Source organism: Protopterus annectens, chromosome 15.part0 (assembly GCF_019279795.1).
Source record: "Protopterus annectens isolate FY-2018-M chromosome 15.part0, PAN1.0, whole genome shotgun sequence".
Taxonomy (NCBI): domain Eukaryota; kingdom Metazoa; phylum Chordata; order Ceratodontiformes; family Protopteridae; genus Protopterus; species Protopterus annectens.
Genome location: NC_056749.1, coordinates 674296729 through 674312351, shown reverse-complemented (window position 1 = coordinate 674312351; position 15623 = coordinate 674296729). Strand labels below are relative to the sequence as shown.

At 41.8% G+C, this 15623-nt stretch overlaps 1 protein-coding gene across 4 annotated transcripts in view; it reads right to left on the bottom strand.

The window, feature by feature from the left end:
• Nucleotides 1-15623, bottom strand: part of ATP11C (ATPase phospholipid transporting 11C) — a 1720948-nt gene that overhangs the window by 427443 nt on the left and 1277882 nt on the right. For all 4 annotated transcript variants that reach the window (XM_044057530.1, XM_044057531.1, XM_044057529.1 and 1 more), the window contains one exon: nucleotides 10305-10386. In XM_044057530.1, the coding sequence (XP_043913465.1) occupies nucleotides 10305-10386 (82 nt within the window). The remainder of the gene's footprint in view (nucleotides 1-10304; nucleotides 10387-15623) is intronic.

Genomic DNA, 15623 nt, shown 5'->3' with positions numbered 1-15623 from the left:
GACCTTCAATTACAGATAAGCATCTTGCATACCTACTGACAACATCCAATCCACAACTCAGTCTTTTTAGGATGGAGATCAGAGACTGCACGGCAAACATTGAGAACCTTTTTGTAACTGACAAAGTAATAAACAGAGCTGATATCCAGAAGTGACTTGACTTTTCTAGTTTTTTTTTTCAGGAATTTTTTTTTTCACAAATGAAACATCCTAAAGGGTATGTAAACCATTGGCTTATTGAAACAGTAATCAGGTCATGATCTGCCAGTGTAGTCACACAGAATTATGACTATGAGTTGCAAAGAATCTTCATTCTGAAGATAAAAGCTGGACTCCTCAACTTCCATTTGTTTACTAACTCTAAGCAGCTCACCTAACCAACCACCCCTGGAAAATTGGGAACTGGGCCTATTCAGTTTAATCATTGCAAAGTTAAAGGCATAACTAAATAAAATATTTACAACTTTATAATTTGTCCCCTCTGAATGAGGGCTTTCAAAGATAAGCTGTAGTCATTACAGGGCTATATTGGATACAGCCTGATCTCTGGATTATATGTCAGGGGTAGAGGGTTTGGTTAAAGGTATATATACTTACTGCCTTAGAAATGAGGCATACCCAGTGAATCACAAACTCCTATCAACCGTCTTGGCATATGTCAGAGAGTTGTCATGACGACATCAGACAATAGTGAACACATTAAAAAAACACAAAATAGGAAAAAGTATTAAAAAAGAAACATGCAGAATATAGCTTTTCAAACTTTCATTGAAAAATCCCATAAGGAAATTTCCAACCAGCCATTAGCACAATTAAGGAAGCTTCCAAAAATTAAATAATGTCTAGTGCCAAGACAATTCAGTAGCAGGCAACCTATCAATTAGTAAACCTCATGGCATTAAGTTTGTGGTCAAACACCTCTGTAAAAGAAGTTTATCTTAAAAAAATTGTTTGTCCTTCAGTGTCCATAACTGCAGTTACTCTACGACTTCAGCTTAATCCTTGCCCAGCAGTAAGCACTCACAGGGGTCAAGTTCATATAACGGAGTCTGTATAGCAATAGCATTAGTTTAATGAACAGGCAGCAGCTAAAGAACACTTGCAGATAATCAGGCTACCATATCTCATTAGACTGAACCTGAATCCAAATGTAGAAACACAAGCAAAAGAAAGCAATCCAGAAAAAGCACTAGTTGGCTACAGTCTTGAAGAAACTGGAGGAATACAGCTTTTCATAATTTTAGCAAATACTTGGATCACTTTCCTTTCCTTGTGTTTGTGAACAAAAGGCTCATTCTAGTGAAAATCCATGAAAGCGGTGATAATCCAGACAGTCAGATAAGGGGGTCTTTGCTGACTCAAAGAAATGCATCTTGGTTGGACTGATATCTTTATCCAGGGGTCAAGCATCTCCATGAGCTTCAGAAACTCCCTAAAAAGACAATGCTAAGGGGCCAGTCACATACAGTGTATGTGGACAGAGTAACACAGCAGCAAACTTGCATGAGTCATGTGACAATGAAGGGATAAGCTGGCCTTATTGACCGTGCATGCATGTGTGTGCCCTTAAGCTTCTTTATTCAGAGATCCTGAAAAATATATTTTTAATAATCTGCATGGTGATCTGACACAGCTTGTTCTGAAGACTGAAAGGATTTGTCATCCTAGTCCTCAAAACCGAAGGTATGAAAATTTACGGAGAAAACTTTTGTGGATTCAGACACACCCCCCCCCCCCCCCCCGGGAAAATAAATCTTCCTTTCACTACTGCTAGAAGTAAAGATGCAAGATTTTTAGGGATCTCTGATATGCTTCTTCCTAAGTCTCCTGCAGTTAAATTAGAAAGAAGATGAGGAGCATGAATGCAGCTAACGGTTCCTTCTTTGACGCCACTCCCTTTCCAGTTGTACAGGATGTGGCTGAAGGGCAGGATGGATCACTGCTGGTCCGAAAGATGTCAGAGTTGGGATTGGTACTCTACTACCTGGAGGGCCTCTGCCATGACTAACCTAGCAATCAGTGTGCAATCAAAAGCAGAAAACTGTACTGGCACTGTACCACCAAAAGCCTGCATTGAGTGTCTTGTGCAAACACAGGAATCCACTTCAATCAGTTATCACCTGCCCAAGATGAATCCCAAGACAAATGACACTTCCACTTCTGGTACAGACAGACTAGTACAGCCTTCTTAAATGGTATCAGCTCCGGGTGGCTAACAACAGTTAAGGTGTCGGCACAGTGAAGGTGGTGATGGGAAGCAAACAGTATCAATGAAAGCCGTCCTGAAACCTGTGGTCTGGCTGGTTGACACTGTGACCCAGATTTAGTAGTGTCAGTGGCAAATTACAGCTAATCCAGGTATTCTCATGCTAGCACTTCTCACAGTGGAAATACTGAACCTAAAAATGGCTTTCCTAGGGGAGGATGACTTCTGACCACTACTGAAATCTTTGGCTGAAAAAGACACGCTTAGTGTGCCTTTTTAGGGATATTCATGAGAACAGCAGGTTTTACTTTTTGCTACTGACCCGCTGAATGCTTACCACTCTTTCCCGAAGATAATGAAGATCAGTCTAAAGGGAGAAGACAGGCTGAGCCAGGCTCTCCAGCTATTCAACATTTTGCTGGAGAAGTTGGTACTCCCAACAGCTGGGCTCTGTGCCAAAAAGTGGCCAGGCTACACTTTCCACATGACGTACAGTGGTTAATACTGTGCTATGGCCCAGGCCCAAGCAGAAAAAAAAAAAAAGAGAGAAAGACGGAAAGAAATACAGTGGAATTTGTCATCCAAATAAATGTCAGCCAAATGCATTGCACCAAAAGAGATGGAAAAAAGCAAACTCAATATCTGCACAAAAATAACACATAAATGCAAAATAAAAATTTTAAAAAATAAGCCAAACTGCAAGAAAAATAACAGGTTCTGTTTCATGATGAAAAAAGAGCTGAAAAGCCTACAGTAACTGATGATTTGGGGTGCATGGCTAAGCTTAAAAAGGCCCTTGTGGTCCTTAGCCTAGTAAATACCTATGAACCTATGAAAACCTGATGTTGTGCAGCTAGAACTGCATGACGAAAAGTACAGTTTTGTACCTACCATAAATGTAGATGTTCGAGGATCCACATTGCTGCAGTCCTAACTATTGGGTAGTCCGCTGTCCCAGTCGGCCCGAATACCAAAGTATATGGCTGACGTCGGTCAAGGCGCATTAGACTGACGTCAGTACGTCAGGGTACTAATGCGCATGACCGACGTCATATCCTCAGTCTTTTCTTGCCCCAGATGTCAGAAGACCCTAAAAAGACAAGGCCAAAACCAAAAACCCCAAACATTCCTGCACCAAAAATATGTACAATATATACAAAATTACAAGAGTATAACCTCACCTACACAACCACCCCTAAACACAGAGGGAAGGAGGGAGGGTAAATTGGACTGCAGCAATGTGGATCCTCGAACATCTGCATTTATGGTAGGTACAAAACTGTACTATGTTCTTCATTCCACATTGCTGCAGTCCTAACTATTGGGTAGAATCCCAAAGCAGAGGTAAGGGAGGCTGGCAAATCATAAGGAAGCAGGAGCTGTCAACATGCCTTGCAAAATAGCTGTGGCAAAACCAGCCCTAGATTTAGAGTAGAGAGGAAGGTGATAATGCTTAGAGAAAGTATGCACTGAACTCCAAGTAGCTGCCTCCAAAATATCCTTAGTTGCCACCCCCCTTAGAAATGCTGTTGAAGTGGCAGTAGCCCTAGTGGAATGAGGCCTAATCCCAGCTGGAATCTCCTTGCCATGATGGGAATAACAAAATGCAATGCAAAACCCAATCCACTTAGAAATAGTTTGTTTTGACACAGGCTTGCCCTGAGAACTCAAAGCAAAAGAAACAATCAACTGCTGAGACTGCCTAAAATCCTTAGTCCTGCTTAAATAATAACGCAATTGCCTGTGTACATCTAAAGTGTGCAAAATCTTTTCCCCCTTATTTTGGGGATCTGCATAAAAAGTAGGCAAATGAATAGTTTGGTTTAAAGCCACACTAGAAACCACCTTAGGCATAAAGGAAGGATTAGTAAGTAATGATACCCTATCCTTATGGAAAATCAAAAAAGGCTCTACCGCCATAAGGGCCTGCAATTCAGAAACCCTTCTTGCAGAAGTAATGGCCAACAAAAAGCAGTCTTCCATGACAAGTATTTCAATTCAGCAGTAGCCGCAGGCTCAAAAGGTTGTAGAGTAAGTTTCTCCAACACAAAATTGAGATCCCAAGCAGGAGTAGGAGCTCTACGTGGGGTCTTATATTCTTTGCCCCTCTAAGAAATTGCTTGAACAAAGGATGCGAAAACAATGGTGGGTCACAATCATAGTGAGCTGAAATTGCTGCAGCATGAATCTTTATGGAAGAGAAAGACAAACCTTTGTCCAATAACTCAGTAAGATATTGAAGAGCCACACTCAAATTAGGCTCAGAAATCTCCAAATTGTTTGCTGCACTCCAAAATAAAAATCTCTTCCATTTGTCTGCGTACACTTTCCTTGTACTAGGTCTTCTAGCTTCCATAATGACATTTAAAACTTGTTGAGGAAGTTGAGACCTGCTGTGTTTCAAAACAGAATATGCCAGGCTGTCAGATGAAGAGAGTGAAGCTTGGCATTGAGCAGGTGACCGTCCTTCTGAGACAACAGGTGTGGAATCAAAGGTAAAGGCCATGGAGGCTTCCTTACCAGACTCCTCAGTAATGGGTACCAGTGTTGCCGAGGCCAATCTGGAGCTATTAAAATCATCCTTGGCTTGTCTTGTCTGACCTTTAGGAGCACCTTTGGGAGAAGAGGCAGAGGTGGAAAGGCATACACATGAAGATTTTTCCAACTGAAAGAAAGAGCATCCACTTTCCAAGCTGTGTGATGAAACCTCTTTGTGCAAAACTTTGGCAGCTGGTGGTTTAGTGGAGAAGCGAACAGATCTATGTCTGGAGTTCCCCATGACACTGTCAATTTTCAAATACATGAAGATCCAGTTTCCACTCGTGGGGATCCATGATTTGTCTGCTTAACACATCTGCTAAGGAGTTCTGTGCTCCTGGCAGAAACCTTGCCTGAAGAGTTAGTTGCAAGCTGAGCGCAGTCTCCCATAAAATCATTGCTTGCCTGCACAACGGGTAAGAATGTGTTCCCCTTGTTTGTTGATGTACCACATGACAGTTGTGTTGTCTGTTAGAATCAACACCTGCCCTGGAAGAAGTAACTCCTTGAAAGCCATTAATGCAAACTGGACTGCTAACATCTCTTTCATGTTGATATGTAGATGCTGTAGTCTGGCAGGCCACTTGTCTTGTATCCACTTTCCATTTAGATGAGCTCCCCAAGCAATGTCTGAGGCATCTGTCGTTAGAATCTGACTCACCTCTGGCCGGGTCACAGAGAGTCCCTTGTTTAGGTGACATTCCTGAGCCCACCACAAAAATTCCTTTTGAATGCAAGGTATTATTTGAATGACAGTGTCCAAATCCTGGCAGTGCTGTGTCCATACATTTTTGAGATACCATTGCAGCTTCCTCATATGCAGTTTGGCATTGGGAAGCACCAGAATACAAGATGCCATGAACCCTAAGGCTTGAAGGACTGTCCTTGCAGTCAGCCCGGACTGAAGAGATAGTTGATGGAAGTAACTGGAAAGATTCTTTTGTTTGTCCGGGGTTAAAAAGGCCATCTGGGCTGCTGTATTCAGTCTCACACCCAGAAAGCACATGTCTTGAGAGGGTACTAGACTGGACTTTATTTTGTTCACAGAATACCCTAGGCATCTTAGCACTGCTATCACAAACTCCAAATGCTGTAAAAGGTCTTCCTTTTCTTGAGCCAGAATCAGGCAGTCGTCCAAGTAAGGATAGATTTGAATTCCTTTTAGCCTGAAGTAAGCTATTACTGGAGCCAGAACCTTTGTGAATACTCTGGGCGCAGTAGATAAGCCAAAGGGCAATGCAGAGAACTGATAATGAGAATTCCCAGCTCGGAAACGCAGATACTTCCTGCAACTTAGTCTGATAGGCACATGAAGGTAAGCTTCCTTGAGATCTAAAGTTACCATCCAGTGATCCTTGCCCAGCAGAGGTAAAAGCTGTTGTAACGTCAACATTTTGAACTTGGGAATATCCAGATAAGTGTTGAGGATAGATAAATCCAAAATTGGTCTCCACGTGTTCCCCTTCTTCGGTACTAGGAACAGGCGAGAATAAAATCCCAGGCCCCTTTCTGGCACAGGAACTGGCTGAATGGCCCCTATTTGGAGCAACAGAGAAATTTGCTTGTGAGCCTCTTTTCTTTGTAGAGGAGGAATGTCTGGCATGCCTTTGAAAGGAGGCAAGGTATGGAAATAAAACCTGTAACCGTGGTGAATGATATCCAAAACCCATCTGTCTTGGGTAATTAAATCCCAATTTTCTTTGAAAAGAGCCAGCCTTCCTCCCAAAGGTGCTGCCAGGTGAGAATGTACTGGCAGCTGAAAAGGTAGGTCATTGGGTCTGTTTACGAAAGGACTGACCCCTGCCCTCACCAGAAGTCTGAGCAGGTGAACTCCTGTTCTAGGCCTAAAAGAACCTTGAGCTCTGCCCCTACCACGTCTAGACCTACCCCTAGACTGGGAATCATAAGCAGGATATGTCCATCCCTTAGTAGGCCAATTTCTACTAAACTTCGGAGGCTGCACCTGCAATAAATCCTTAACAGTTTGCATAGACTTAGCCTTGTCCTCCATTTTCTTTAAAACTGCTTCCACAGGCGAACCAAACAACACATCAGACTGTAAAGGAGCATCCAAAATCCTTGTTTTAACATGCTCAGCTAAATTCTGATCCCTCAACCAGGCGTGCCTACGAAGAACAGAACCAGTGGCAGCCACCCTCGAGGAGGCCTGCACAGCATCAAAACCACACTGCAAGGAATGCTTACCCACCTGTTCAGACACATGAACTAAATCCTGCAACTCTTTACACTCAATACCTTCTGCCAGAGCATCCACCTTAGACTTCAATTGTGAAAGGAGATAATTCTGATATTTTAACATGTGAAACTGACAATTCAACGCCCTCATGGCTAAAGTGGAAGAAGTATACACTTTCTTTCCCCATCTATCCAAAGCCCTTGCCTCTTTATCAGGAGGAACAGGATTTTTAACAACAGAAGCCTTCACACCTTTAGGCCCCTGAGAGACAGTTTCGGGTCTGCCCTAGGACTCTTAAAAGATACTTATGAGCTTCAGGCACCCTATAGTACCTATCCGGTTTAACTGGGGCAGGAGGCAAAGAATCAGGATTCAGGGAAGCCTCTGCAAAAACATCTTCCACCACATTCAGAACAGGAGGTATAGCTAAAGGCCTATGCTGGGGTAAAACAAGAATTCCCTAAGCCTCTTCCTGGAATCAGAGAAATCTTGACCTTCCCATTTAAAATGCTCCCTCATGGAATGCAGAGTCTCTGAAAATGAAAAATCCTCAGGAGGAGAAGCTGAAGGAGTAGAATCATCCACATCAGAATCAGAATAAGGAGGATACTCCTGCAAGTCTTCAGCCGAAGACTCAGAAGCCTCGAACATTGCTCAAAACTCTCAAACTCAGGTTCCACCCTAGGCCTCTTATCAGGAGGGGCATAGAACCTCTAATCATAGTAATCAAATCCTCTGCCATTTTAAGCATATGTTTCTTAGGCAAAGACCCTGAAGCACTAGGAGAAACCCCCACTGAAGCTAAACTTGGCCTGCCTCTCAAAGAAGCCTTGGAAACAGAAGGGAGGCTCTAACCACCTTAGGAAGAGAGGGAAGAACAGCCACCTGAGAAGCCCCTTCAGCCTGGCCTACTTCCTGAGAGGACACATCCTGTAACAGTAAAGTCTCTCCTGAGACTCCAAAGAAACTCCTGGCAGAACCTCCGGCTCCACTGAGCCTTCTAAAGAACCGGCGTCCGGGACTGCGGTTCTTCCACTCTAGGGTTTGTTGCTTTGTCCTTGCGCTTTTTGGCGAAGGGCGCCGGAGCATCCGGCGGCATTTTATAATTACAACGCTTCCCAAAACTAACCTGGCACAGTCTAACCTTCTCTTAATAGTGCGTTTCTTAAATCTAGCACAAGAGCGGCATCCAACAACGTCGTGCTCAGGCCCTAAACAAGGTATACACAAAGTATGGTAATCCCTATGAGGTATCTGTTTCCCACAAGAAATACAGTTATTCACTTTTCTGACATCCGGTTAAATACTGAGGCAAGAAAAACCAAAATATTCCCCAACGGGGTACTTAGCCAACTTTGATTCGGTCTGAAACTCTGACTTCAGAAACTTTCAGAACGCCAACCTGCACTCGCAAAACTGCTTCTGCATCGGACCATGCGGCAAAAAAGACTGAGGATATGACGTCGGTCATGCGCATTAGTACCCTGACGTACTGACGTCAGTCTAATGCGCCTTGACCGACGTCAGCCATATACTTTGGTATTCGGGCCGACTGGGACAGCGGACTACCCAATAGTTAGGACTGCAGCAATGTGGAATGAAGAACATCTCTGTGATTCATATAAGACATGTGCTACCCAACACATATGCATGAAGCACAGCAAAAGTTAACATTTTAATGCTATTATTAAAGGTATAAATCCAAGACAGCAAGAAGTTCCAGAGGTAGTTACGAAATGAAACAGGCAATCCAGTCCCTGTTATACTTGCATAAGATGTGGCCTGCATTGACAAGGTCGCGTACTGCTGACTACCCAAATCCCCTAAATTGTCTATTTTGTGACAGAAACAACCCCCCCCCACAAAAAAAAAAAATGACAGCAGGACGCAAGCAGCTAGCACAATGGCACGTCCTGTCCATGTGCCATGAAGCAACTAGACTGTTCTGTTTATTATTTCAGAAGTGAGGATAAAATGTTTTTATATGATCTTCCTTCTTTCCACCTGATGCTATGTAATGACAAAAGACAAAAAAGTTGGGGTGCAAAAACATTTTTCCAAGCTGCTTTACTACTTCAGTGTTGACATGAATACATTGATCAGTACAGTTTTCCACCATCTTCTACAACAAAGGAATTATCTCTGCAGAAACAGAATATACTATATAACATTCATTATATGTTCCTTAAAATTTTCACTGTGTTAGGTTCCAAACTGTTCCTGACAGTCATTGTCTTTCTTACTATTTGAACAGTCTGTAATACAGTTATGTCATCAACTGATGTCAGGTGAGCACTAGACATTCCACAGTTTCCTCATTTTTTAATCTCTGCTCCAGTCTCTTAAGGGTCATGTTCACATCAGAAGCCCCTCCATCTTCTCACTATTCATTTGCTTCCTTGATAAAATCTCAGACAAGAAAAGTTGGTACCTCCTCCAAGGCCAATGAGACAGGTCACTCAGCAAATGTACACTCTCACAGCAGTAAAGAAGTGTGCAGCAAAATCAGCTGTGGCTCAATAATGTGTATATTCTCCCTCTAACCCTCCTCAACTAATCACCTCTCAGTTATCAAACAGTACTGAATTCATTTTATCTCTCCCTGCTGACAAGTCTTGACATAACCCTCCCCACAAGCAAGCCATAAGGTAAAAATGTTAGGCTTTATGGCTTATAAGTAACCCACTATAGACATCACTGATATTACCTTAATGTGGAGAGATTCTGATTTTAATTCATTCTGGATTCTTCTTTACAAAGGACAACTTCACAGCACTATCTCCAGTGACCATCCATTGCTTCCATGTCCAATGATATCCCAATTAATTACATAATAGGTTACCTATTTTAGGTCATGAAGGCAAAGCACACAGAACCAGAAGTAGGACTCCTGTTCTCTGTTACTATGGTTATGAAATACTGTTGTTACTCACCTCAATCTCCACTACAAAAATGCAGAAAAATATTTTATTTATCTGGTGCCATCAGTGTTGCTTGAAATGTATTTCTACAGTATAATTACTTCAGTTGTTAATTTCTGATCTCTGTTGATCCTTTTAAACTATATTCTGCTCTACTATGACCTCATGTTGTCACACTGTTATGTACAATGCATAGATTTGTTCTAACAATGCATAGATTTGTGTTGCCTTGTGGCATGGATTGTGACTGAAAAGGGTCCATGACCATCCCACCTGACTGCAAACAAAAACAGTGATGCAAAGGTGCACCGTGCAGGTATGCAAGACTTTTTTCTGTTTTTTATAAGTTCTTAATGCACAACTTAATGAAATGGAAGAAATAAATGACAGACCAAGTCACCACATTTCACATATGGATAAAAGTCTATAGAGATGAACTTACTTCTCTACAACTGAACGTTTTTGGGACTTTCCTTGGTAGTTTAATGCCATTTTTGTTTCCATTCCAGTATAAACAGCAACACCTTTAACATAAGTAAACAATGCCATAATCAAATACATTTAACAAGGAAACATCTTAACATACTGTTTTATTAACCATTTGTTAATACCTTACATGGTTCTGAATTTTTATTTACATCTAGTATTAAAAGACGAGTTTAAAAATATGCAAACAATATTAAAGTTCTGGAAAAATCTGAGACAGGAAAGTGCACACCACTGTAACTTAGTGATAAGATCTTTACATCAAAGACCCGGGGGTCAGGAGCTCATGCCTAACTTCCGGCTCAGTGCCTGTGGGGATTTTAGAATAGTCTTCATATGCCTGCATGGGCCTTCTCTCACCTGTATTAAACTGTCAATATACGTTTCCCTTGCCTTTATGGATAGGGTATGAGAAGGACCAATTCACTCACCTAGTTATTGAATAAATTACATTAAATTAAGAGGAAAACTGCAGTTTGCCACATAAAATGCATATTATCTTCATAATTCAAAATGCAAAACTGCGAGCAATTCATTCTGTGCTGTAATGAAAGTATTCCAACGGCACTGATGTCACATTGTCAGTCATATGGCAGCAACAAGTATCTGCTTTACTGTGTATTTTAAAAACGCACAGGGGAAAATAATAGTAATTTAACAGTAAAAATCGGTACAAAATAAGATTATCTGGTTTAGACACTAGGTAACGAAAGTCCAAATGATGACACTTTGTACTAGATGTGCTATCCACCCTGACTGAAATGAAGGAATTCATTTGTGGACTGGCATGTCCAGTAATACCATCCAGATGTCTCACAAAAGCAAAGGCATGATCCCTGGACAATCATCTGGAATAGATTAACATCACTGAGATGCAGAATGCCATAGAAATAGTCCATCCACTTTAGGAAAGAAAACCAAACACCCTGAACCTCATCCAAGGTCAGTATAGTTACTATGGCTCCCCTCAACAGTAGATTCTGGACCTGTCCAAAGACTTCCACTGACATGGGCTGGCTCACTACCAAAGCTGGCAGGGCAATTAGCTCCCGACGGTGAGTTAGAAAGGCAATGTGTCAATGTTTGGGACTCAATGGTCACTGGAGATTGTTCTCCAAGCACTAAGAAACTTGGAAAATTGCACCCCCCCTCCCCCACACACAGGCAACCCCAGAGCAGGGTAAGGATTGTGGCAAGGAGGCTGAAGACATTACTCTCATGTACAACACAATAAGGGATAAAACTGTGTGATTATCTTCCCTACATGACTAGGTGGCCTCTTCTCCTTATAGCTGACCGAGCCTAGAAGAAGAAGAAGGAGCATTAGAATGAAAAGAATCCTAAAGACTTTCCACAGAAGTGAAGAACAGTTTCCTCCTCAGTAAGAACTCCACCAGTTCTTGAGAGAAGAGAAAACCATGGCAATTACCACTAGGTCAAGAGATGCAATGGCCCTGACCAACCAACAATCCAAAGAAACGGTGTCACCCAATTTGAACTCAACAGCTTAGCAGATGAATAAAATGGATGCCAGCTGGTCAGACTACCGTACACTTTACTGTAGAATCAACTGGCGCTTTTGTCCCTCAAACACCGGGGACTTCATCAGATATTGTGTCTTATAAAATCAAATTAATTTAAAAAAGTATGATACACAAATTATTAATTTATTAAAGTAGATATCTTAGTGAATATTTCTGTATGAAACATTGAGATTTATGAATTTTGTTAAACTTGTTTTTGATTGGTGGATGGTACTATAAAATAGTGAGAAGAATCTGGTGATTGTAACTCCAGTGAAGTTCCTGAGAGAGCTAGCTGAAGGTCCCCCCCCCCACCCACACACACAAAAATAAAAGGACATGCAGGATGCTGTTCTTGAATTCCACTCTCAGGTTGGACAACCACAGCCACAATATCCAGGCAGGCAGAATCTTGACTTTATGGCCCTAGCTGAAGGATGGCAGTTAGCATAGAGGATTAAGGTTCTAAGCTGTTAACAAGCTGCTTCCTTTTAATCAAGGATACAGGGTTTGACCCCACAAACCTCCATTTGACTATGTGGCTCTGAGTACATCACTGGACCAGACAGTGGGCCCAGGTTGCCTGTGAATAGGGATGTCCATCTATAAAAAAAAAAAATAGCAGTACAGTGAAAGCTGTAACAGGAACAGGATGAATTTGTGTCAGAGAAGAAGGAATCCCTGATTACAACCCAGACAACCTGAGTTTGAGTAGTGGTCAAGCAGGGAAAGGATGAAATCAGTGATCAACGTTGGCTTGAACATTATGGGGTAGGTGGACAGAAACTCCTCTGGGCTGACTGCTAACCAGGAAGTAGAGGCCTGTGAGGCATAGAAGCACGAAAGGTATGGGCATGGTTCTCCCAAGTTGATGATGGTAGACGTATAGGTTCTATATTAGATCAACGAAGGCTTAAAAAAGCGAACAGTGATTTCAACTTCGAACTGTCAGAACAGCGATTTTTTTCCTAGAGAAAAAAATCACTGTTCCAAAAAAAAAAAAATTTAAAACACTTTAAACATTACAATAAGTGGGGGGCTTCACCACCACACCCCCATGTGGAGGGCTCCACCCCCCCCACACCCCCTACTTAAATATACCAACTCCGAGACCACAATACAGTGCTGAAAATGGCAAAGTAAAGAAGCGGCCAAGCGAATTCTAAAAGCCGCTTCGATATTTTGCCGTTTCAGGCAGTGACGCCCATGCCCTGGCCCAGCAATCAAGGAGCCTCAATCGTCACCACTAACACCAGGGAGGTCGTCTCCTAGAAGAGGAAAGGATAACTAATACATACAGTAAAGTACAATTTCCTTTAAGTGTACACAGAGATCACAGTCAGTCTGGGGTTGGTTGCTCCCTTGCTCACCAGGTCCCCAATAAGACTCCTCACTGGCACAGCTATAGGGTCCAGGTCTCAGCCTAACTGGGCAAGCTAAAACCTTCAGTACCCTCTCTGTCCAACAAGTGCTTCATGTCCCTGCCCAAGTAGCTGACACAACACACACATTTTGAGAAGAGGTTATATAACCACACTGACTCTCCCGGGAAAAGGCTGGCACAGGTTCTCCAGCTGTGCCACTATTACCCAGACCATATGGTAGTAACACCTGCCACCACCCAGCTAATAATTATCAGCTACTAAAAGGCCCTTAAAAAGGTGCCCAATTATTACTGTGCAATATTATAATCCAATGGTAGTATGACTAAACAGTCAAGGCTTAATTTGGAGTGATTCAGACAGTAAAATCTGTAAACATGTAATGTACTTTAGAGGTTAAATTATCTCTACATAAACAAGCCACAGGTAAAGGTCTTAAAATATTTAATAATAATTAAAACACAAGACAAAACTACTACAGTACAATGCTACTCAAGTTAAGACATCACATTGAAACTTAAAACAATATCGTAGGAAAGATCTGATTTCAAAGAAAAATACTTAGTCTAACTTTCTTCTAAGTTTAACTATTCCTAAGAGAAATCACAGTGCTATTATCTTACTTACATACATAAAGAGCAAGCATTGCTGGGTTAGATGTCCAAGATCAAAATGCTTACAGTCTCTAACTGAACAATAGTTTTTAAACACTAACAAACAGCTCTGCTGAGGCCCTCCCAAATTACATAATTTTGACACTTAGGTTTTCTCAGGCCACAAACAGCTTATTTAGCAAGCTAACACCTGCTCAGGAAACTACAACAATACGAGGCATTTCACATATACACTCTAGCAGAAACCAGAGCAATAAAGCACCTTCCACATGTAAATTCTGGCCCTTAACTTTAACCTTAAAACAATGGTCATGAAACCTTCATCCAGACCCACTGGAGCAGACTTGTGTAAAACATCAAAGAGATTCATAATATCTTTCCAACTTCAAAAGACACATTTGAAATGCTTGGCTTGGTTTTCCTTACAGCAGATGGCAATGTTGCAACAATCTTGAAGTTCACATTTTACAGTGTTTTCTTTCATTTAAAAACACAAGCCTGTATTTTACATTTATTTATACAGTTGATAGAATTATGTATCAAATTATATTTGACTAGGCTGGCAGCCTTTGCCCATCTTCCTGCAATCTTTACACAGGCTTTTTAGTTCGACCAAGATGCATTCGAAAGAATGCATCTTCGGTCTTTTAATAGGGAAGCGACGTATACACATACACATATACACATATACACATATACACACACACACACACACACACACACACACACACACACACACACACACACACACACACACACACACATATATAGGGCACATGAGGCCCTGCGGTGGTGCGCACACACACATCAGCCAGCAAAAAGTTAAGCCCTAATTACAAATGCCCTTTTTTTAATGGGATACCACCAAGCACTAATAACCTCCATCACTTCTTGGATGACAGCTTCTCCAGATATCTCTCACTCTTGCATTAGGATTTCCTTCCAGTAGTTGAGGAAGGAAAAGGCTTAAGAACCACTGTAGAGTCTTGATGGTCAACAGTCACAGAGGCAAAAATGACACAGAAAAAAATGAAAATACATCAGGAGATGTGGTATTCCACCACAAAAACACATACACATGCTTGAATGAAGTGAGATCTCAAGAGCATATGCAGAGTCATCCTTGGCATGAGGGCTAGAACTGGAACAGAAGAGATTAATAGTTAAGGACTCTCATATTTAATATGGCAAAGGAGTTTAGCAAAGAACTGCTTATGAAGTTGCTTTATCTATCCAAGTATCTGCCCTCTTGGGGGCTATAAGGCAGAGAAAAGATGACTCCAGTTTGCCTTGACAACATCCTAAATAACTGGCTACATCAACTATTTCTGTGGGGAAGGAAGAGGGGTCCAAACTGTTCCTCATAAGCCTGTCAGCCACTATGAAGGAAAGATAATCTGGTGGAGGGACAGATTGTGGGGTGGGCTTAGAGAAAGTAGCCTCGGGATGCACCAGCTGATTTTAGTTGCAGAAGTGCAACAGACAGAGAGAGAACCATACTGTCTACTACTGGCTGAAGTCAGTCATTCCTTAGTATCACATACAGATGAACATGTGACTGACCAGCTTCAACCATCAAGGGACTGGGAACCAGTGGTGGATTACATGTTAGCTAGTGGTAGTACCTGCAGGATGAGAGCTACACTAGGCTTGATGCAGACTTCTGATTCAACTCCCTAATGGTGTGTTTCCATGCCCATGACTCAAACTTTCATCAGACTATTATTAATTTAATGTTGAGGCCAAGATTTGAACT